Source organism: Terrapene carolina, unplaced genomic scaffold (genome assembly GCF_002925995.2).
Source record: "Terrapene carolina triunguis isolate 2854851 unplaced genomic scaffold, T_m_triunguis-2.0 Scaffold210, whole genome shotgun sequence".
In the NCBI taxonomy this organism is placed as follows: Eukaryota; Metazoa; Chordata; order Testudines; family Emydidae; genus Terrapene; species Terrapene triunguis.
In genome coordinates this window covers 7,173,775-7,196,258 of record NW_020664561.1, presented here as the reverse complement: position 1 = coordinate 7,196,258, position 22,484 = coordinate 7,173,775, and the positions used below count along the sequence as shown (strand labels likewise).

The 22,484-nt window shown below is 50.1% G+C and overlaps 1 protein-coding gene across 5 annotated transcripts in view; it reads left to right on the top strand.

Moving 5' to 3' along the window:
* The window catches only part of LOC112107409 (pre-B-cell leukemia transcription factor 1), a 238,168-nt gene that overhangs the window by 211,913 nt on the left and 3,771 nt on the right, over positions 1-22,484 (top strand). For 2 of the 5 annotated variants that reach the window (XM_026655441.1, XM_026655440.1), the window contains exons 7-8: positions 6,719-6,831; positions 8,131-8,220. The exons of 1 other annotated variant lie outside the window; for it this stretch is intronic. In XM_026655441.1, the coding sequence (XP_026511226.1) occupies positions 6,719-6,831; positions 8,131-8,220 (203 nt within the window). The remainder of the gene's footprint in view (positions 1-6,718; positions 6,832-8,130; positions 8,221-22,484) is intronic. 2 more of the 5 variants (XM_026655444.1, XM_026655442.1) reach the window with 1 other exon arrangement.

The following is a 22,484-nucleotide window of genomic DNA, read 5'->3' as shown; positions in this document are numbered from 1 at the left end:
GGCTTCTCCTCCCTCCCAGCCTTGCTGCACGAAATAGCGGTTTCGCGTGTGGCAAGCCTGGGAGGGAGGGGGAGAAGCAGAGCGGCGGCGGCGCGCTCAGGGGAGCAGGCGGAGGCGAGCTGGGGTGGCGAGGGCACTTTTTCCCCATGCCCCGGAGTCGGCACCTATGATGGCCAGCGCCAGAATGCCGCCCCAAGAAATGTGCCGCCCCAAGCACCTGCTTGTTTTGCTGGTGCCTGGAGACGACCTTGGGAGAGGGGATGGGAGCCAGACCAGATCAGTAGAACAGGTCAGCCACTGACTCACCACTCGCCTCCTCACCCCCCTCCCACGGCTCGCCTACTCATCCCCCGCCACTGCCTGCTCACTCGCCTCCTCAGCCCCCCACCCCTCCAGCTCGCCGGCTCACCTGCCCCCCGCCACTGCCCGCCCGCTCGCCTCCTCAGCCCCCCACCCCTCCCGGCTCGCCTGCCCCCCCTGCCACTGCCCGCCCACTCGCCTCCTCAGCCCTCCACCTGCCCGGCTCGCCTACTCATTCCCCGCCACTGCCCGCCCGCTCACCTACTCAGGCCCCCTCCCTCACCCGCTGCTTGCCTACTCACCCCCCCGCGGGCCGCACAGTGAGCCCACACGGGCCGCATGTTGTGCAGGCCTGCCTTTAGAGGGTTGGTGTTTGGTGCCAAGAACCATAAAAAGTGCAACAGACCCCGATGACCCCTTTTGGATGCTCCAAATGGGCTAGTGTACCTGCACCCTGTCTACCCGTCTGATCCAGGCAGCTTGCAACATGAGCTGCAGCCAGCATGGTTAAGGTCTGGGGGGCGACCGTGCTGGGTGAGGAAGAGGCAATGTTTATCTACCTGTTGCAAAAGCACCTTCCTTTATGGCTCCTGGACACCCAGCCCTGTGCCTGCAAGCACAGCAGCCAGTTTGGCTGTGACAGGTCTGTACTGTGCAGAGCCCCGAGGCAGCAGCAGCTGATGGTGATCGTTGTAGCAGGTAGACAGACGGTACAAGAGTGAGCGATGAGTGGGTATCGGTCTGGAGTGCGACAGACTGAAGGTGCAAGGGGAGAAATGACTGGGAGACAAATGTGGGCCGAGCTCAGTATGTTGCCTGTCTAATGGTGTAATTTATTGAACAGTGGCATGGGTGTGCATGGTGCTGTACGTGGAGATCCCGCAGGGTCCCTGCCCCAATTTAAATGGCCAATGACAAAGAGGGAGGGGGTGCTGGGAGGAGGGGTGCACACAGTGAATCGAAGGGGCACAGTTTGGGTTTTTGATACATTTTCAGTTCACAGGGCAGGTTTCAGGGATTACGGGAAATGGGGGTGCTGAGGAGGGATTTGATGAAGAGGGTGGCTGTGTGCTGGCTGGATATTCCAGGCCTAGGGCCCTTTGAGTGAACTAAGGCATGGAGGCATTGGAATTGGCAGAGCCCAAGCAGGGGAGAAACGAGCCGCTAGAGATGGGCTGAAGGCACGGAGCTTTGCAGAGCCCTGAGCACAAGAACCAGACGTTGGAACTGGAAGGGAATGCGGAGCAAAGAGGGGCGTCGTAGAGCGGTGGGCATGGGAAGCGATTTAATGTTACTCATGCTGCTTTCCTTGGGGGTGCCCACACTGCTGGAGCTTGGTGCTTCTGTTGAGTCGAAGAACTCAGCAACACGTGGACGAGGGTAGGGATCACATCTATCCAGCCCCCATCCTGAGATCCGCTTATGCCCCACCCTCAGCCATCTGGCCCCCTCCCAGGGCATGCAGGCTGTGCTCTCTGGGCTCAGAAGCGCTGAGCAGCGCAGCTCAAGTGAAGCTGACGAACTTCTGACAAACAACACCCTGCACCCACCTTGTCAGTGCGGTGTCCAGATGAAAACCAGCTGCAGAGCCCCTGATCCCTTTTTATGTTGCTCTTTGAGGGGACTGCACCATTGGGAAACCAACACCCGCTTTGTCTGTAACAAGCCTGAAAAGCCAACAAGCCTTCTGCCTTATCTGATTGCTGCTGAGCCTCTTGTCTTCTGTTACCTCTGCCTTCCTCTGTCCTTTGTGATAGCTTTTGGTCACATTAGGTGGAAATCCAGAGTAAGCTCTTCAGCATGGGAGCTGTATCATCGGACGTTCAGGTGCCCTTTGCACTTGCAGCACTGGGTAAATAATTGCAAGTTTCACTGTCCATGTGAAGTGCAAAAAGGAAGCCAAAAAACAATGAGGCCAAATAAGTGAGATGTCAATTGTCAGACTTCCACTGAAGTCACCAGCCTAGGACGGGTTCTTCCATCATTTTAGATGGTGGTAGAAATGCTGAGAAAAGTATTTTGCATGTCTGGTGCCAAATTCCACTCGTCAACAGAGACAGGCAGCTCCCGTTAACTTTAAACGGCAGTCACACATGTGTGGCTGCAGGCAGAATTACTGGCCCCAGGTTTCATCTGGGCAGTGATGACTTAGATGGGCTCAGTGTGATAAAAGCCCATCACATTATTGGTGTCCGGAGTGTTTCATGGTATATATCGGGAGTGCCGCTGGTGGAGCAAAAAAAAAAAAGGTGGTCGGCATGCAGGACAAACGCCTAAATATCGGGACAGTCCCGATTTTATCAGGACGTCTGGTCACCCTAATTTGTACAACATACCCTTGTTTGTAATGCCCTTTGAACGCAGCATCACCAGGCACTTCACTGAGAGAGACTAGTAAGAGGAAAGGAAGTATTTCTTCACACAACACACAGTCAACCTGTGGAACTCTTTGCCAGTGGATGTTGTGAAGGCCAAGATTATAATATGGTTAAAAAAAAGAGTCAGATAAGTTCATGGAGGATAGGTCCATCAATAGCTATTAGACAGGATGAGCAGAGATGGTGTCCCTAGCCTCTGTTTGCCAGAACCTGGGAATGGGCAACACTTGATGATTACCTGTTCTGTTGATTCCCTCTGAAGCACCTGGCATTGGCCACTGTTGGAAGACAGGATATTGGGCTAGATGGACCTTTGGTCTGACTCAGTATGACCGTTCTTATGTTCCTATGAAATGCAGGATTCAAGGTGGGATTGAGGCGTGTTGAGGGGCAGTTGGGAATAGAGAGGTGGGACAGCAAGGAAGTTGAAGCAAGTGGAAATGAGGGAAAAGGATTGGCAATGAGCAAGTCATGAAGACGTTTGAATATTAGGGAGCAATTGGGAATTGGATGTGGAGATCACCGGAATTAGAGGTGGAAAAGACCTGTTTAGACATATCTAGTTAATCTCCCCTCTGGGGTCAGTGCATTCAAGTTGATGCTGAAACCTACCACCGACAACAACCTGGTCAGTTGCCCTTGTACCTGAAACGGGCAACAGTTTCTCTGCCACAAAGGCAAAAATGACTAAATGAAACCTTGCAAAAGGGCTATTCCTGCACGATTGATCCAGGTGGCATGCGATCTACAAGGAGGCTATGTCCCTTTGGGATTTGCCACGATGAGTTACTCTCACCTTGGCCCATACAGGCTTTCCTCTACAGCATGTTCCCCAGTGCCTTGAACCGACTGGTTTTAAATGGACCAAGTGTCTAAGCTTCCGTCACTTTCTATGGGACACTGAAGCCCTGTCACGGTCCAACCTTCACCCCAAATTTAATATTTATTTTCCTCCCATTGCAACTAGTGGTACCTCCTCAGATCACAGTTCGTCATCCTCCTTGGAGGTGGCACTCTTCAAGGATGTGTGAACGGTGACCATAACCCCCACCACACACTTCAGTCATTGTGGGAAATAAGCCAGTGGAAGAAGAGAGGATGGATGGGAAGCCAATGAAGAGAATGGAACTGGGAAGTTACTGATGGGAAGCCAGCTAAGGGACGAGTGGTGCAAAGGTCTTGGGTTATCATCTGATAAAGCACAGATGCTAAACAGCAGCAGCTGTTACAGGTGCTTTTCCTGTTAATTATTGTTATGGTTTGTATTATGATAGCACCCAAGAATCCCATGCAGGGCTCAGGGACTCTTTGTGCTAGGCTCTGTATGAACATGTATCAAAGCAAAGAACCCTGCCCCAAAGAACTTACAAGCTAAATGTCCGTTGTTACATATCAGCTCTTGTGGGGTCCCAGATCAGGCTGCAGTGACCCTTCAAAAGCTTGACTCCCATAACATGGGACCTTTAGAGTGACAGATTAGATCTGTGATGGAGCCTCTTCTGATTGGTGCATTTAGAGAGTACCTCCTAACCTCATGGATGCCACTGGAGTCTTCATTCTGATGGCACCTCTTTCCCCCTCTCCCACACCAGTGTATTAGCCTCTCTCAGCTGCTTCTCCGAGACTCTAGGCCCTCATCATTTTCACACATGGCTTGTACATAGACAGCAGAATGCTGAAACAGCACTACCGACAGCGGAAAGGGCTATCTCGGCAATTACTGCTCTGATGCAAATGCATCCGTACATGCAGCACATTTGGTATGCGCATATTTATGGTTGCATCTCCATCAGGAGCAAGACATATTTAACATTTATGTAGGCACATCTATTGTAAGACTCTGTGCCAGTAGCAGTGTATATCTTCCAAATGGCCTCTCGCGCGCCCTTATGATTGCCAAGACACTGCCGCTATTCAGAATTAGAGTTTGCGGCTGTTTATTTTATTTTTCTCCACTCTACTGTCTGGTTTGTTAACTTTCAATCAAATATCAGTGAGGTGTATGTTGTATTTATTGATTGATTTATTTTAAACCTGCGGTGGGGGTGGGGGGGTGGAATAAAATAGTTGCCCTGGTGGAGATAGAATAATCCCTTGCCACTTGGGGAGGGAGTGTTGTGTAGTGGTTAGCGCAGGGAGCAGCAGCGGAATCTTGGGTTCTGCTCCCGTCTCTGCCACTTACTTGCTGAGTGCCCTTGAGAACATCATTTCACCTCTCTGTGCCAGCTGTTAAAGGGGAAATAACAATTCTCTCCTACCATGTGTGGGGCTAAATTCATTGAGGTTGGCAAAGTGCTTGGCGATTCTCAGAGGAAAGATATGATATGAATGCAAAGTAATACTGTTATCATATACTTTTACCTTTCAAATAATAACCCTGGGTGCAGAAAGGAAATGGAAGTTCTTTGCCTGCTAAGCAAGAGATGTGGAGGTTTCAGTATTGCTATCTGCTGAGTTGTTCCTATTGTTTCTTATTCTTGGATTATTCTCTGCAACATACTGGGCAGTGTTTCGCAGCAATACGGCCGCTGTAGCCTTTACTGGTTGTGTTCTTTCCAAGCACATTTAGGGTCTGATCCACTGATGTCAAGGAGAGTCTTTCTGTTGGCTACAGTGGGCTTTAGGTCAGGCTTTTATAGCCGAGTGATCTTCCCGGCTCCCCTTAATTTTGAGACCTTCTACAGTCACATATGGGAGGCCCTTGTGAAGAGACACTCCAAGAGCTAACAGTTGCATAGGCCAAATTCTCACCAATTGACTTCCTGTCCCCTTCTCGGAAGCAGGCTCCGTCAGAAGAGCCTCCCTGGGCGAGATTATTCACTCCCTCTCCATGACAGGAGGAGGGACCTGCGCTGTCGATTTGTTTCAGAGCTTACGCATGACTCACTGCTGGGCAAGTCCGCCAAGACGATGGTTGCCGATCTGGGTTTGCAGGGGGTGGGGATTGAAATTTGAGCAGCTTGGGGTTGGATCAGTGCAGTGGAGCTGACCTGGGCCCCTGAAGTCTCCCCCTTGCCAGCGAACGTCATGTTTATAACCCAACCTTGCACGTTGAGCTTTCTCACACTTAATGCGCTGAGCTGCACGAGAGTTTCAAAATAATCCCGGGAAACCATTTTTTTCCACGCGTTCCGGTTGTGCAATGGTTTTGTTTCCTCTGGTCAGTGGGCAGGGGAGGTGGTCAGGTGCCTCAGAGCTGGAAGCAGAAAACCTTGTTTCTGCAAAGACATTTTTCTGGCCCACCCAGTTGTCTCTATTATTAGCAGTGGCGACTAGTGCATGCGGAGGGATCCCTGGTCTGTAATTTGCTTGCAGAGTTCACTGTTGCTAGGCAGCTGGCATGGAAAGGGGTAGGAGATCCTCTGATGGTCCATCGTGGGTGCTTGTGTTGCCTAACCAATGACTATAATCTGCCAGAATGGAAGTGTGGGATGCCAAAGGATGTTAAGAGAAGGCTATGCGATGCCTTCCTGTCCTAGTGAACCTTAGCTCATAGATGGCTGCTAGCCCCACCTGATGAAGTTGTCCAGTAATGGATTTATCATGGAGGGAGCAGCACACCTTCTTTTATAACCTAACCTCCTCGAAAGCACATTCCACACTCGGCTCATCAGCAGACCTTCTATGAACATTTATGGGAGTTCTGTCCCAGAGGCCTGTAAAGAATCTGCCCTTTATGCGCTAAGCTGCACAAAACTGCCTAAAGGATTTGGATGTGCTCAGATGAATGGGAATTGGGCATCCCAGTCCCCTAGGCTGGGTTTTGAAAATATCCACCTCCTGCCCCCCCAGTTGGGAAGCTGTTAAAGGACAAGCCTTATGTTGAGATGTAATAATATGTGGCTTTGTATAACCTCAAGTTTGCACCCTTTTTTTTTTTTTTTTTTTTTGCTTGCTCTGTTCTTCATACTACTAACCTACTGTGTGTTTTGTTTTCGTTTTGGGGTTGCTTTGCATGTCGTTCCTTCCTCTTGGCTGAGAGTTGCGGGGTGGATCCTTTTCCTTTCTATGATTCAGGTGCCTCACTCTTTCCTTTCCAGGTTCTTCCAGTTCTTTTAACATGTCAAACTCTGGAGATTTGTTCATGAGCGTGCAGTCACTCAATGGGGATTCTTACCAAGGGGCCCAGGTTGGAGCCAACGTGCAGTCACAGGTAGGGACCCATCCGATGTGCTGCCAGTGAATGCGTTAGTGTTGGAAGAGCCCTTGATTGTATTGGCATTTCCCACTCCGGTCCCAAAAGAGAAATCTTAAATGGTGCAAACAAACCAATCAGACAAACCAACAGGAAAAACCTCCCGACCCCCACCAAACCAAAAAAAACCATTGTCTTGGGGAATCTTGCCCACACTTTGTGAATGCATTTGGCTCTGGCTTGTTAGTTTGCGTTAGGAGAGGTTTAAAAGAACAGGCGTGTGCTCAAATGAAATTAGCCAAGGTCTAGCTCGCTTGCTTTATTTTTCAAGGGACGGGACCAGATGTTCGTACTGGCGTCTCATTTGCAAGGCTTCCACTCGTTCGTTTGATGCTGAAGCTCGGTGTCTGCTGAAAGGAGAGCAATGCTGAAATGTACAAATACACCCTGTTTTAATTAACAACCAACAGCGCAGGCTTAGGCAGCCATGCAGCCCCTCTCGAGTCCGATGAGACAGGGAAGGGCTTTGGGCATCATTTCAGGAGCGTCAACAGCTTTGGACAACAGAGGGTCATGCCCGCTAATTATCTTAGATGCACATAACGTTTTCTATAGACTTCTCGCTTCCCATCCACCCCCAACAACTCCATGGGTCCAGTAGGCAGTCAGGGCTTTGCAGCTGGCGGGAGGTGACACCCACTCAAACATTTCCATGTTGGCAAAGAGAATTTCTAATCATCCCTGTTGTCACCCTGGATGCAGAGCAAGGTGTCATTGACGGGCATCAGCCAGCTTGTGGCTTGGGATGGTAATTGGGGGAGGGGAGCAGCAAGGCAAGGTGGGGGAGGGATGGTGATCTGTTGCCATGGTAAGTTTACACACATTCCGTGCCCTCCGGAAACAAGCAAAGGAGTCACATGAACGACGCTCACCTAGACTTTGCGTCTCTTCGGTTGACATGGGCATCCCAGTGGGTTGCAGCATGGAGGGGCAGAAAGAGGGCAGGGCAGCTAGAGTTTCCTTCCTGTGCATAATCACTGAGTTAGCTGCAGCAAGGAACTGACCGCCCCCCTTGAGTTTTCTTTCCTCCCCACTGTCTTTGTTGCGATGCTCAGAACTGACAACCGAGAGTGACAATGCCGGGGGCAGGGGGGCGGGAGGAGGACGTCCTCCATCTTCCGTCCCAAAAGCCGCCCTGCAAATGATCGCGATGTTTGGTTTTTTGATAACATGCCGAAATACAAACCAGAGTGGCTTTGCCTAATAATCTCTCTCTGTCTCTAATTTTCTCTTTTTTGTTGTTGTTGGTCTGTTTAGGTGGATACCCTTCGCCATGTTATCAGCCAGACAGGAGGATACAATGACGGGCTCGCAGCAAGTCAGATGTATAGTCCGCAGGGCATCAGTGTAAGAAAAATAGGCTTGTTTTTCTTTTTCTTTTTTTTTTGTGTTTCATTTTTGTTCTCTCACTCCCAATTATTTCAAAGCCATAGGGCTCAGAATGCCACTTAGTAGCACTTGTCTTAGCTTTACGGTCACCTAGTTTATTGCTTCTGTATCGGTCACGCCAACGGCAGAGTTCTGCCCACAAAAAGTGGCGATTGGGCAGGCTTCATGCAGGCAGCTGGCGTCTAGGCCTGTCAGACACGATCAGCGTTTGCAAGGCACCTGCGGCCACATGCGTTCAGCTGAGAGGAGCTGCTAAACAGGTGACACCTAGTAGAACAGTGGTAGGGAATGTCACCACGAGCCAGCCCTTGAAATCTCCACAAGGAGGCCAATGGACAGAGCCCATCATGGACAGAGCCATGGTCTAAAAATAACCCTTCCCCTAGTTGGTGTCTAAAGCCAAAAAACAATGATGATGATGATGATAAAAAAGGGGGGGAGGGTAAAAAACATCTTCTACTTGTTCTTGGGTGCGCTGGCGGCTCCCGAGTAGCATGAAAATTCATAGCGACAAGCTGTGTCGTACAGAGTGAAATCGATCAGACAGACACAAGGAGAACCGAGTGTAGATTCGGGACAGCAATCCAACTTCATTTCTCAGATCAATCGTCCGCCATCTCAGCGGCAGTGACAGCAAGCGGGGACAAGAGGGCAGCCTGGAAAAGGAGGCTGTTCTCGAGGAGTGGTTGTTTTGTTTTTCTCTGGCCCTTTTAGAGGTCACGAAGAGGGAAACATGTTTGCAATGTAGTTTTGTTTTTGGTGTATCTGACTTGGGAAAAGAGGGAGGGAGAGCAAAGGAATCCATTGGCGGTGGGGGCAGAGGAGAGGTGAAGGGTTTAGACCCCTTCCTGTCTCTCCAGATAGCCTTCCAGATCCATACACAGCCCACCCAAGGGGATCTGTTCCAAACTAGCCACCTTCATTGGGGGAATGGGCAGGACACCCTTGGCCCCGCTAGGCATTCACCATGAGTTCATGTCATTTTGAAACAAAGGCACTGGGAACAAGATATGATATGAGTGGAAGCAATAAAACAGCCTCCTTGGGCTCGCTTGCTTTCTCTCCATTTTGTGAAGCTGCACACAGAAGGGCTTTCAAACCCAAACGTTGGGGTGCTCAAGTGGGACGTGGCATCCAGCCATCTCCGTTCTCTCAGTCTGCAACCAGCTCGCGCGAAGGAAAGCCCCTTGCTTTGATCCCCCTTGTGTTTCCTTTATGGAGCCAAACACCGGCTGAAATTAGAGATTTCCTAGCGTTAGGCAGCAAATCAAGACCTGCGAGTCATTGGGATGGCCAAAATAAATAAATAAAATCCACCAAAGCAGGGGTGTAGAGAGAGAACGCCACCACGCATGGAGAGAGATGTGGCGGAAGGCTTGGCTCATTGCTTTTACCTTCCTTTTAATTCAGCTGTGCTGAGAAAAAGGGACATTAAGGCTTAGCACAGAGACCTGACGTCACGAGGCAGAGCCAGGCGGCTTTGTGAAGTAATGCAACTGAACATGTGCAGATAATTATGTCTGATTACATAAGCCCATTGCAAAAACTGTGCTTGGAAATGCCAGATGAAAGATCCCATCGTTCCACATTAATTTTTACGTTCGCTGAATTTATTCCCTTTCTGGCTTTTTAATACTGAAGAGCAACTGAATCAGAGGCTGATCGTGATAAGATATGATACTTTTGTATAAATTAAAATACCCCCGAGGAGAGGCTGAGCTTGTTACAGCCGGGGAAGTATTTGAAAATAGCAGCATTCTGGGTTAAGTCAAAATATTGGGGGAGTTGCTACTAAGGGGGGGTGGAGGGTGACAAAGGAGGGAGAGCAGTCTCAAGAGCCAAATACAAGCCCCAGGGCCTGGTAGAGCACCCCTACTCTGTTCAGCCAGGTACTACAGGCCAGCAGCAGAACTGGCGGGGGGGACCCAAATGACCCTTGACAGAGCATTAGAAAGTCAGAATCTGTGGTGACACAGATGGGGGCTGTGCGATATGTCTCCACTTTCAGTTCAGGGGCGTAGGGGATTTGATGGCTGGTTTTGGGGGGAAAGGAGGAGGATTCGGCCCAAAGGGGTTGGGGAAGGGAGGGGTGTTATGTGGGGATGGCAAGTTGGCTAATGGTTAAAAAAATGCGTAAAAGGTGGCTTTTCCTGGCGGTGTTTCTCGGGTCTGAACAGCACTAAGCATTGTTCCTTGCTCATCAGTTGGATGCACTGAGACATTGCTCAGATAGGCGGTGGGGGAATAGATTATTTGCAAACAAGCAGCAGGTTGAGAAAGCGTCTTTCTGTGTGTGTCTCTGTCTGAGGCTCCCCCCAACCTGAATTCTTTGTGTCTCTTCCATCCCTGACAGTACACTGCTATACGTAGCATTTATTATCACATAATTTCTATACCTCCTTTCATCCCAGAGGATCCCAAAGTGCTCGACAAACTGTCTCTGCAGGAAGCCCTTTCCCCCACCACTGAAACACAGCCACCTCTGACGGGTGTTTACCACTCCGCAGCAATTTTAAGAGAGGAAGTGGAGAAGAACACCGTGTCCAGCTCAGACTACAGGGAGAGCGAGCCACCAGGCTGGGGCTTGTAGCCACACTCCAGCAGAGCTCGACTGGACCCAGTTACATTTCACATCAGCGCAGAATTCCCAGCTGCCAGAGTAACGATACTGCCCACAACAGTGAGAACAGCTGAGTGAATAGGCCACACAGTCCGCCACTCTGCAGGTAGGAGTGTCTAGGGGAAAGTTACCAGCAACACAGGAGACCATTCATTGCCGGTGACAGCTTAAACCATCACTGGAAGCACTCCGAGATGGATGTGTTAAAACCCAGGTGGGATTCATGCCACTGAAGATCCCATTTGCGGCAGGGGGTCAAGACTACGTTGATCTTGCAGAGATCTTGGGTGCTGGGGCTGAATAATCTGAAGAGTGTTGCCCAGCTCTGTCACTGCATAGTTTGATGACAAATGCAACTAAGGAAGTTTCCCACCGTGGTCTTTCAACCTCTGCCGTCACTGCCTTGGCATCATGTCTCCTGGTGGATGCTCAGTCTTAAAATGTGGTTGTAGGCAAGACAGAGCCAAAAGGGCCTCTGTGTATGCCATAGATCGGCGCCCAGTGTGTCTTGTAGTCAGAGTTGCTGCGTTACTGACAAATCCCAAATGGTTGCTTCTTTTAGCTCTGCAGAGCTAAAATAGCTGGATTCCCTTCTGCCCGGTGCATTGTGAACAGCCTTATCAGCTCCGACCCAACCGAAAGATCTTTATTGCCTGTGTTTGCTGTCTGAGGCAGAGAGCAAACAGCTGGATTTGTGTATCCCAGGTGGAGTTAGCATCCCCAGCTGTTGCAATCAAGAGTCACCTTTTGACTCGTAAAGTGAACGGGATTGGTCAGGAAGTGGTGCAAGGTCTGAACCCTGGTAAGACACAGCCTAGAAGGGGCGAGGACAAAAATGTAAATATTAGGGTAATGTAGAGATAGGCCTGAGTCGCAGGGTTGGGACCCAGAAGTGCCCAGGATTCTAGGGTGCTAGGAGCTGGACTTCTAGAGTTGTTCATGGACATGGGGGACTATGAGTGCTGGAGCACCTCTGTTCTGGGACCAATTTGGGTCAAAAAGCAGGTAGATAAGAAAACCATGCAGCCAGGCAGCCTTCCTCCCCAGTCCCCCCTCACCTCCCCTGAGCTGGGGGGCCATGTCTAGGGCTGAGAGGGAGGGGTGTTTACATGCCAGCAAGAGGGTTAACTAGTGCCAGCGGTGAGTTGTTTGTCAGGCTGTGGCCACATGTCCATGACACACACACAAATCACACGGACTGGCCCCCTGGTTGGCAGTCGCAGCAGAGGGGCCAGCGACTGAATGGCCCATGAAGCGTGAATGGCCCTCTCGCACCTAGAGCTGGGACCCAGCGTGTCAGGGTGGAGCTGCTGGGTCTGTGACAAGGACTCCGGGCTGGGGATCCAAACTCTTGGGTTCTGTTCTTGGCTTTGCCACTGGTGTGGCAAAGTGGCTATGGCCAACATTTCACAGGGTGCTGAGCAGCCACTTCTCCCGCTGACGAACGCGAAAGCCAGGCTTTGCGGGTCTGACACGGGGACGCTGATCAAAAAATGCGCCACAAAACTTTTTCCATCGGAAAATGCCCTTTTGTCGGAACCAAAACGTTGCGCAGGAACGTATCAGGTTCAACGGAAATGCCCTTGAGAAGGTTTCACAGGTGGCGCGAGTGCAACCCCAGCCTAGCCACCAGGTTCAGTCCCTCCCCCTGGGATGTGCGAGACCCAGGCTCAAATCTCTGTACTGAATCACTTGAACTTGGGTCTCCCACTTCCCAGTTGAGGGCCCTACCTGCCAACTAGGCACCCACAGAGCGAGGCCCTCAGCCATTTGAGGCCACTTCTGGCCACACTTCCTACGACTCGTTTGTCAGAGGAGGGGACTGCCTCGGGTGAGTTCATCACTCTGCGGAGATCTCGGCGTGGCAAGTGCAGAGTGTTAGAGGGCTTTCCCTTCACCCTCTCCCCTGGTTCTTGTCATGCAGACAGAAAGCAGAAGTGCGAAGTGCAGGCAATGCAATGTTTATTGGGGTTAGTTTCCAGCAAGCATGTATACCATAACTCTGATGCTGCAGAGCCTGGTTTCCCAGTGTCCCATCCCCCCTTCCTGAGCAGGCATAATTATATCTGAAATGCATGCCCACAGTCCCATCGCTTATGGTCATGTTCCGTTTTTGGAGGTTGTGGGTCTGGGGTCTTTGTCCCACCCCTTTTGTACCCCATGGGAGGGGTAAGGAGTGAGGTTGTGCTATGATCAGGAGCAGGCATTTCTTTGGCCTTTTAGTGTTTTATACCTTCCCCCCAATCTGCCTTTGCCCCTCCCGACTGGTTGCTTGACCTTGCCTTGAGATAGGAGTTGAGGCAGTCTTAAAGTGTGCTCATATATTATACGCCCACCATGACCAGTAACACTTTAACTTCTCTTATGTGTTCCCATTATACTGACAAACCCATCTGGTTAGGCAGAAGCAACATACACAGTGTCTTTATCCTTTGTTTACACATATTACTAAGAATATAAGTGTGTCAAAAAATCCAACAGGCAAGCAAAACGCAAAATACTATCTCAGGCAAAAATACAGGCATGGATCCTACGTTGTCACTGGCACTCCTAACCCAGAGCATTCTTGGGTTGGTGCCATGGCATTCCCAAGGAGCAGTCAGGGGGAGAGAGACCAACACTCCAGTCCATAAAGCCCCGGCATAGCTTTTCTCCGTTAAACCATTCCAGTGAGCGACTCGCTGGCTGTGAGCAATGGCAGTGCACAGTGCCCTCTTCATGGGGAGCCAGGAATCCTGGTCATTCAGTAGATGGCACGTTCCCCTTTTAGTACTGAGCCGGGGGTGCTGTGACGCTCGCGAGATGTTCACAATTTCGCTGCTGGTGGCCACGAAGGGGTGGGTTGTCTTTGTCCTCAGCCTGTGAGTGCAGGAGGGTGGGTGCGACAAGCCCTTCCCACACCTTGCAAAGGCACCAGTCCCTGCACTCACAAATGTAGGGGCCACTTCTTCCACGTGCCCCGAGGGTGCCAGTCACCCTGTGGAGCTGGCCTGCTGTGCCACATGGAGCAGACTGCAGCAGCCACAGGGAGGGTGCAGTGTGGGCACTCCCCCTCACACACACACACACACACACACACACACACACACACACACACTGGGGAGCTGGGTAGATTTCTGACCTGCTTCCTGTAGCGCTCTCCCCATGTGGGCTAGCGACTACAAAACTCTGGCCTGGGAGATCCTGAGTATAGGTCAGTTAAATGTCGTGTTATGGCCAAACGCCGGCTTGGATACCTATACTCCGTCTCCCCAAGCTCCCAGGTACAAGTTCAGTTTGAGACACTATTCTTCCCTGCCCTTTCATAACAACTGCTGCATAGTATTTCTGTGCTGCCTTGAACAGCTGTCACCCTCCACCCCAGAGAGAGATGCATTTCAATGGCGGGTATCTGTCTGTCACTATAACCTGTGTGTGCATGGATACAAACATCCAGACATGCACTCTTGTGGCCTCAAGGCTGGGATTTTCAAAGGAACATGAAGGATTTCGGAGCCCAAATGGCAGTGAATTCCAGTGAGAGTTGGTTGCGTAACTCCCACAGCCTCCTATGAAAATCCCATCCTGCAAGAAAGGAGCTTCTTTTTGGCAGAACTAAATGTTCTGCAGTGGAATTCACTGTGCATGATAGGAAATTTCATGCAGGACAGAACTGGATGTGTGTGGTTTTATGAAGGTTCTATAGCAGATTCATAGTTAACACAATGTTGACCTTTTTGCATTTAAAGCCAGGATTGGCTGTGTTTTATTAACACCATGTTCCCCAACTCTGTCAGTTCAGAATGAGTTCCCTGCAAGGATACAAATCAGTCGGTTAATTAGCCAACGAGTTTTAAGCCACCCCTTTTGAAATTTTATTTGCGAGCCTACACTTTTTTTCGGCTCCCTCTAGCAAATCAAATTGGACAGACTTACTGATAGATGATTCCAAAACCAAATATGCATTTTATTTGGAAAGTACCTTCATGTGCAAATTTTTGTCTTATAACCACTCTTGCTCACAGCCATGTCTGTTTACTCTGCAATGTTTGTCCTATGGTTGTTTTGGTCAATATCGTGGTGTATTTTTGCATAAACTGCTTTCAGCACTCCACAGGTTGTGTGATGCTTTTTGGCAGGAGGAGGCAATTCTGGGAAGCTGACAAAGACAGCAGCCTTCGTCAAAGGATGCATCCATTGTGAGGAAAGCATCCTTCACTGTATGGCTCGGCTAGTTCCACAAATAAGTGCTTTGGTAGCTGAGCTGTGGGCAAAGACTCATTCCCTGAGCTGCAGTCCTGGACATTAGGAAGTTGGCGGGAGAAGAGCTGCTCTTCTGTGGTCTCTCTGGGAATGTCTATACTGCAAAAAATAAAAGTAAAACTCGGCAGCAACGAGTCTCAGATCCCAGGTCAACTGACTCGGGCTTGTGCTACAGGGCTAAAAAGAGCAGTGTAGACATTCTGGCTCGGGCTCTGAATCCTGGTGAGTGGGTGGGTCTCAGAGCCCAGCCTGAGCAAGAATGTCTACACTGCTATTTTTAGCCCCATAGCTTAAGGCCAAGTCAGCTGACCTGGGCTTTGAGACTCGCAGCCACAAGCTGGTTTTTTGCGGCATAGATGCCTCCTTTCTGCATCCTAAACTGTGCTGGAAGGGAGCTGCTATTGCAGCCCCTTTGATGACCTCCGAAAGCCCCTTTGCACATGCCGCTCTGTCACCAGGCCTTCCCAGTCCAGTGCTCACTGACCACTGCTGTCCCCTGGCACTCCCGTTTTCTACTGGTAAACTATGAACCCAGCACTTTTCAGGTGGGATTTTCAAAGGTGTTCGGCTTGGCGTGATTTTGCTCCTCACAAAATCAAGGGACGTTTCACTACTGTCTTCAATGGAGGCAGAATTAGGCCAACGCTGAGCACGTTGGAAAACCCCACCCTTATGTCTTTAGGACGCAAAATCTTCATGAAGAAAACCATGTGGGGCAGCGGACTAGAGACAGTTGATGTGGGGAACAAGGTGCCTCCTAGGATTTAGAGCAGGGGATGCATCAGGAGTGGAGCTGGCTAAGGAGTGGAGCTTAAGGCAACTGCACGGGCAGGGAAACAATCATATCTACTCTTAAAAATCTTTATGCTTCCCATAGCAACATCTTCGGCTGATGCTAAAGTTTCTCCAGCTAGATGTCTAAAGATTATAGGCCAGGTTCCTCCTGTTTCCCATGAAAAGCTTTGCGTGGCAGATGGATGAAGTAGCCACACTGGTTAAAACTCTCATTGCTGGCTGTGCAAAGTTTTAAGAAGAGGAGATATGATTATTTGAGATGTACTTCACCGCTCTACCTCTCCAGCTCCTCACCTAGTCTCTGGCCCTGGGTTTGGCCCCTCATGCTTAAATAGATTAATTGTTTAAAAAACAAAACAAAACTAGGAAATTCCCCCACAAAAAACTTAGTGTTAAGGTTGCCCAAGTGTATTTCACCACAGCACCACAAACACTAAAAAACAGAGGAATCCTAAATTAGGGCAATATGCCCACTCTGTACAATACCCAGTCTCCAAGCATTAGCCCAAGCCCATCACAGTACTCAATCGGAGCAACACACTAAAGACCCTGTCTAAATGCAACGTTGGTACACAAGTCAAAGAACTGAAAATCACACCGCAATGCACAACCTGACCCATGACCTGTTAGCTTATTTCCTTATATAATGTTATGAATATATGTAAAGACACTGTGTGTGTGCGCATTTAAATAATATTTGTGTATGGCTTTATTTAGCAGCATGCATTTGATTGGTTTTTAAGGCTGTGAGGAAGATATTGATTAGAAATTTGTAGTTTTGATAAGGTAGGAAACGTTGATTCACTTGTAATCAACTTTGGATTCTTTCTCTGTCTGGTGGCTGGTATATGGGGATGCTGAGATTGTAATTTGATTATGGTAATAGAGAGTAAATGTGGCGCTGGAAGGTTAAAAGTTAAGGCTGGCGGGATAGGGTGAGGTTCAGCTCTCCAGGGGACAGACTTGCTGAACGGAGTGTGACTGTGATGGGGAGGGTGGCAGTGCGCTGGAGTGGCTGGACCCTGGGTGGTTCTGAGAGATGCTTGGCCATGACTGTGAACCCACCCTGTTATCAGGGTTTAGACCCTCTGTAAGGCTGTTCGTTGAGTCCATGTGCTCATTAACTGCACTCTGTGCGGGGAGGAGCTAGGAAGCCAGGATAGAGGCAGTGCTGGAGAAAAGCCTTAAAGAGACAACCAGACCAGTTGAGAAAGCTTCAGCGGAGGGCTCAGTTGTGGTAGTGGGTTTTTTTTCTTTTGAGCCTTCAAGTTAAGCTCAGCCCCAGGCAGGCAGTGAGTTTGGAAGCTTACTCCAGGTCTGTCAGCCTTGTCGAGGTCAGGGTAGGGACTCAGCCCCATCCCATTTGATCCCAGAAGTGGGGAGCCTGGACACCCTCTGCACAAGGCAAGAAAGAAGACAATGACGTACTGAAATGGCAGAGGAATAAGAGTGAGCTCCAATTGCAGCCTTGCAGTGACAAGCCCAGCAGGAGGCCCAGGCTGAGAACAACCATTCTTGTTGTAGTTCATGAAGGTGCAGCAGCAGCTCCAGAAACAGCCACTTCAGAGACTTATTAACCCATGTGTACTGCCAGGGGACCAGCCAAACTCAGCCCCTCTGGGCACAAGCACTAGGACCAGAAGATGGCTGCTGTCCCCATTGGGAGAGGAGTCTTTGGCTCTGATGGCAGAGGCACATGTGCTGTGTACTGAGCTCTGCACAAGATGCTTCTGCCAGGGGCAGGTAGCTACTATCTTGGCCCAATTGGAAGAGAATAATCATCAGCAACTCTGAGATTGTGCCCAGAGGGCAGCCGAGTGTATGGAGTGGGCAGATCATTGGCCCGAACCCAAGATCCAAATAATAGGGCTTGATAGCGTGCCTGTGAGGACGTAGACATGGGAACGCCAGGCCCAGCCCTCCAGACTGGTGAAGATGGCGCAGCAGCCAGGAGAATATCTGGAGGTGATTCCGTTGCTGAGATCATCACCGCCAAAGCTGCATCCTGAACTGGAGGGGCAGTCAGGCTGACAGAGGGCCTTGGGCACTGCAAGGGGAGAGCCAAAAAAAGGCATTCGCCAAAAATACAAGGGGAACCACTTGTCTCTCCCACAGTGTGTGTGTCATGTAGGAGGCTAGAGTTGTGGGGGAGATATGAGCTATCTGAGGCCATGAGGTCTGGGGTAATCAGGGCTGTGGAGGGCTCATGCAGATAGAAGGACATGTCGGGACAGCACTTTGCCTAGTGCCTGTGAGGTACGCCCACATGCTAGTACAGGGAGCTTCCTCACAGCTGAGCCATTGCAGATAGCAGGAGCCATTCGGGTCACCTGCTCCCATGGCAACTCCCAGATTTACCGGGTGCTGCAACCCCCTATAGACAAGGGGGCAAGAGGGCCCACTCGGGGTGCACACTGCTCTTATCAGTTGTACTGGGGAGAGATGGGGGTACATTCATGCCCCCTGAGGCCCCAAGGGGTGATCATGGACCTCAGTCAGGACACTGAAACTCAGCAGCTAACAAAGGGTCCAGGTCTCCTGGCAGCAGCGTGAGACTTCAGGAGATGGATCTTGAATGGTGAAAACAAGGGTGTAGCATTGCTATGGTCCCCGGTGTAAGGCTGCTGAATGGCTGACTGGCTGGCTCATCAAGGCGAGTGTGGCTTGTCAACTCCATCAGGAATATAAGGGGAAACCAGCAGAGAGAGAGAGTGTGTGTGTGTGTGTTGCGTTCTCTTTATACACGTTGTATGCCTTCTGTCTCCTTAGGCTAGGGGTGGCTAACCTTTGGCTCCGGAGCTGCATGTGGCTCTTCAGAAATTAATATGCAGCTCCTTGCATAGGTGCTGACTCCGGGGTTGGAGCTACAGGTGCCAACTTTCCACTGCTCAACCCCAGGCCCTGCCCCCACTCCACCCCTTACCCCAAGGCTCCCGCCCCTTCCCCTGAGCCTGCTACACCCTTGCTCCTCCCCACTCCATCCCAGAGCCCCCTGTACACTGCGAAACAGCTGATCGCGGCGGGCAGGAGGGAGGGGGAGGTGCTGATCAGCGGGGCTGCCGGCGAGCAGGAGGTGGTGGGCGGGGGGGCTGCTGATGTATTACTGTGGCTCTTTGGCAATGTACATTGGTAAATTCTGGCTCTTTCTCAAGCTCAGGTTGGCCACCCTTGCCTTAGACTGTAAGCTCGCCAGGGAGGGGATTGTATCTTTGCATGTGAGCAGTAAATAATAATAAAGGAGGCAAGAGCAAGGATAGATGAGGTCCGGAGGGAAACACTCAGGGAGGAAGCTTAGGCTGAGATTGATGCCACTGTAGCCAACCCCCAGGAAGGGGGTGAGTCTAGACACAGATTATGGGGCTGTGCGCGCTTTAGAGGATGGGGTAGGGACGTACCCTGGTCACCTAGACTAATGCTTGGAGACTGATATTCCTTTGGCTGTAACTGTTGTCTGAACTTGTGATTTCCTCGCTTTTTAGAGTTTGCGTTGTTGGGAGAAAACCCAATGAGCAACCTTAAGTCCATGGTGTGTGTGTGTGTGTGTGTGTGTGTGTGTGTGTGTGTGCGCGCACTACGGGATTCCCAGAAGCAGTCAGCGATAGCCTAACTCTGCTCCTGGGGAAGCCACTGAGGCTTTTACTGCAGCTGTCAATGAGAGCAGAGTATGGCCATTGTGGGACCCTTTGGAGAACCCCGTCCATCTAGTCTAAGGCATTTTGAGATCCTTTCAAATGCAAGGTGAGACTGAAATGGGCACTGTTTTAATGGGCTTCCTTGGAGCCAAACTTGCCAGTGCTAGTGGCTCAGAGTTCTGGAGAAACATCACCTGTAGCACACTGGATCCCATGTGCCTTGATCCAGTTTCCATGGAAGTCAATGGGCATCTTTCCATTGATGTCGCTGGGCACCAGCCGCATCATGGTGCAGCATTTCCCAATCAGGGTGGGGGGCACAGCTAGCCAACTGGGTGATAACTCACCAAACGGGCTATAGCCAAAGGCCACAGCACCTAAAATGAATCAACATTTTCTTGGGCTTCTCTATGAGGCTGCCCGGGGGCAAGAGCTCTTTCTTCTACCAAGAAATAAAGGCTATTACTGGTCATGAGTAAAATGGGGGCTTCCCAACCAGCCAAATAGCCAAGCACCGCATTCGTTGTCTGAACGATTTTCTCTCGTTTCATCAGTGGATGGAATAAAAAAAACCCTTTAAAATAGTTAGGCACAACAGGAACGGCAGGTCTGTTCTGAACACCCCCCCCCCCCCCCCCGCTCCCCCTTTCTGATAGCCGTAATGACCCTGCAAACACTAAATGGCATTTGAGTGCATTAAACAGCAAACTCTCTGGTGACATAGCAATTACGGCTCTGAAATAGATTTGGTGCGTCACGGAAGATAAGGGTTTTGAAAGTTGCTGTTGTGATTATAGCTTGTAACGCCAACAAATAACAGGCTTCAAAATAAGAGGCTGCCAAAAGAGCCATTGTGGTTTTGCCTCAGTGATGGCACGTAAATTGCTATTCATGTCCTAAGTGTACTTGAGTATGCCAGTCTCCGGGCAGCAGAGTTGGCTCAGTGTCTCTCTTTACACAGCCTGTCATTGTCGGGCTGATAATCTGTGATAATTGCTGCCTCTTGCAATGGTCAGAGATGTGTAAGGGCGTATGCTGTGTCTTCCATGAAGCCATCAGCAATGTGTGTCTGTCCCTGTGTGTGGTGTATGGACAAAAGTGACTGCGGGTGCCTGCTTACTGTCTGACCTTGGGCATTTGTGTCGATAGGTGTATGTGTTGTGTGTGCACAGTGTGAGGATGGGTGTCCGCAGGCAGAGGAGGCGTGTGTGTGTGTGTGTGTGGTATATGTATACAATGTGACCGCAGGTGAGTCTATATATGAATGTGTACACAGGGTGTAAGCAGCTGTCTTAAGCTGAGTGTGTGTGTCAATGTATGTATGAGTGTAGTGTGACTGCAAGTGTTTGTATACAAGGCCTCTACGTTGTGCGTGTGTGCATATGTGTACACAAAGTGAATGTCTGCCATAGGCTGTATATGCATGTGGAAGTATCTATTAGAGCTGTGTGAATAGGGATATTTTTTTTGTTTGAACTGAAAAATAAAATTAAAACAATTCATTTTGGGTTGACCCGAAATGAAAATTTTATATTTTGTTTCTTTCCTGAGTTTAACCTTTTTTAAAATAAAACTGAAGTAAAATTTGAAACAAAAAAGTTGTTTCAAGTCCAAAAATCAAGCTGTTTCATTTAGAAAACACTAAAATCGAAATTTTGTTTTTGTTGGGAATTTTGGTGTAACTGAAACAATTCAGCAAATTCAACACAAATCCACAAAATGTTTCCATCGACCCGAATCTGCATATTTGGGGCAGGGGAGTTTTGGCTGAAAATTTTCATCTGGCTCTAGTATAGGTACGCACATGTATGCCATCTGAGTGTGTCTGAGCGCACAGGCTTTGTATTCAGAGTGTGTGTGTGTGTGTGTGCGTGCGCTGTGTGTGTGTGTGTGTGTGTGTGTGTCTGTGTATTCTGCTTCTGCACAAAACTGTTCTTTCATGGACAGCCTGTTGTAGCAATTGATACAGAGTAGCTTGGCTGCTGCTGTTTGTCTGGCTGGGTTTGTCCCTCCTTTCTGTAGCCTACACTGCTGATGCATCCCCCGTGTTTGGTGGCTGCGGGGCATTTCCTCCTGTTAGGATCATTTCTCCCCAGCCGTGCCATTGCTGGAGGGATTTAGGCAGGGAATCAGGCACACCCCACCCACCTCTGCCCACGGTAGCTGTGGTAACGGCATATGGCCAGTTTGCAGACACACACGCTTGGTGCTGACATCAGCCGCTTTGGGGCACCCCATCGTATTTCTGGGCTGCAAATGAGACTTTCATACAGGACCAGGCTAGCTCGGGCTGTCACAGGCAGTGATGGATTCTCTGCGTCAGCGGAGAAGTACGGAGGTAGGTGCAGAGGAGGAGAGGCGAGAGAGAGATGGCTCAGGCATATCGTAAACAGGACAGCGGCTGCCACCGACTTGGGCGCTGGCAGGAATTTGGAAGGATTAATTAAAGTAGCATCGAATCAATGTCAGAGCGAGGTAAGGAGGCTGTGTGCACATCTGCTTCTCTCCAAAGGGGCCAGGCAGCTAGGGGAGAGAGGCAGCAGCCAAGGAATGGCTGGTAACGTTCTGTTCCCCGTCTCCTCCTACCATAGTCTCCTGTAGTGTAGCAGGTCCCTCTTCCCCACTCTAATGATGTGGCAGTGGCTAGAAAAGCACCATGTCTTTATCCATCATCTCCCTAAGAGAGACACACTCCACAGCCTGGGATACAGTTGGGAGAGCCCCACTCTGCTTTGCAAACAGCCAGCAGGATCGTGGGCCAACCTGTGACTGTGGCATCCCTGGGGCTGCTGATGGAAGGAACAGAGAGACCGTGGCGTTTGTGGTGCCAGCCCACAGAACAATGGGGTTTTCCTGCTCGCCAACAGGGTGAATTTGTTGTGGAGTCACTGAGAGAGAATAAATCCAGAAACCCAGGAGGTCATTGCACAAAG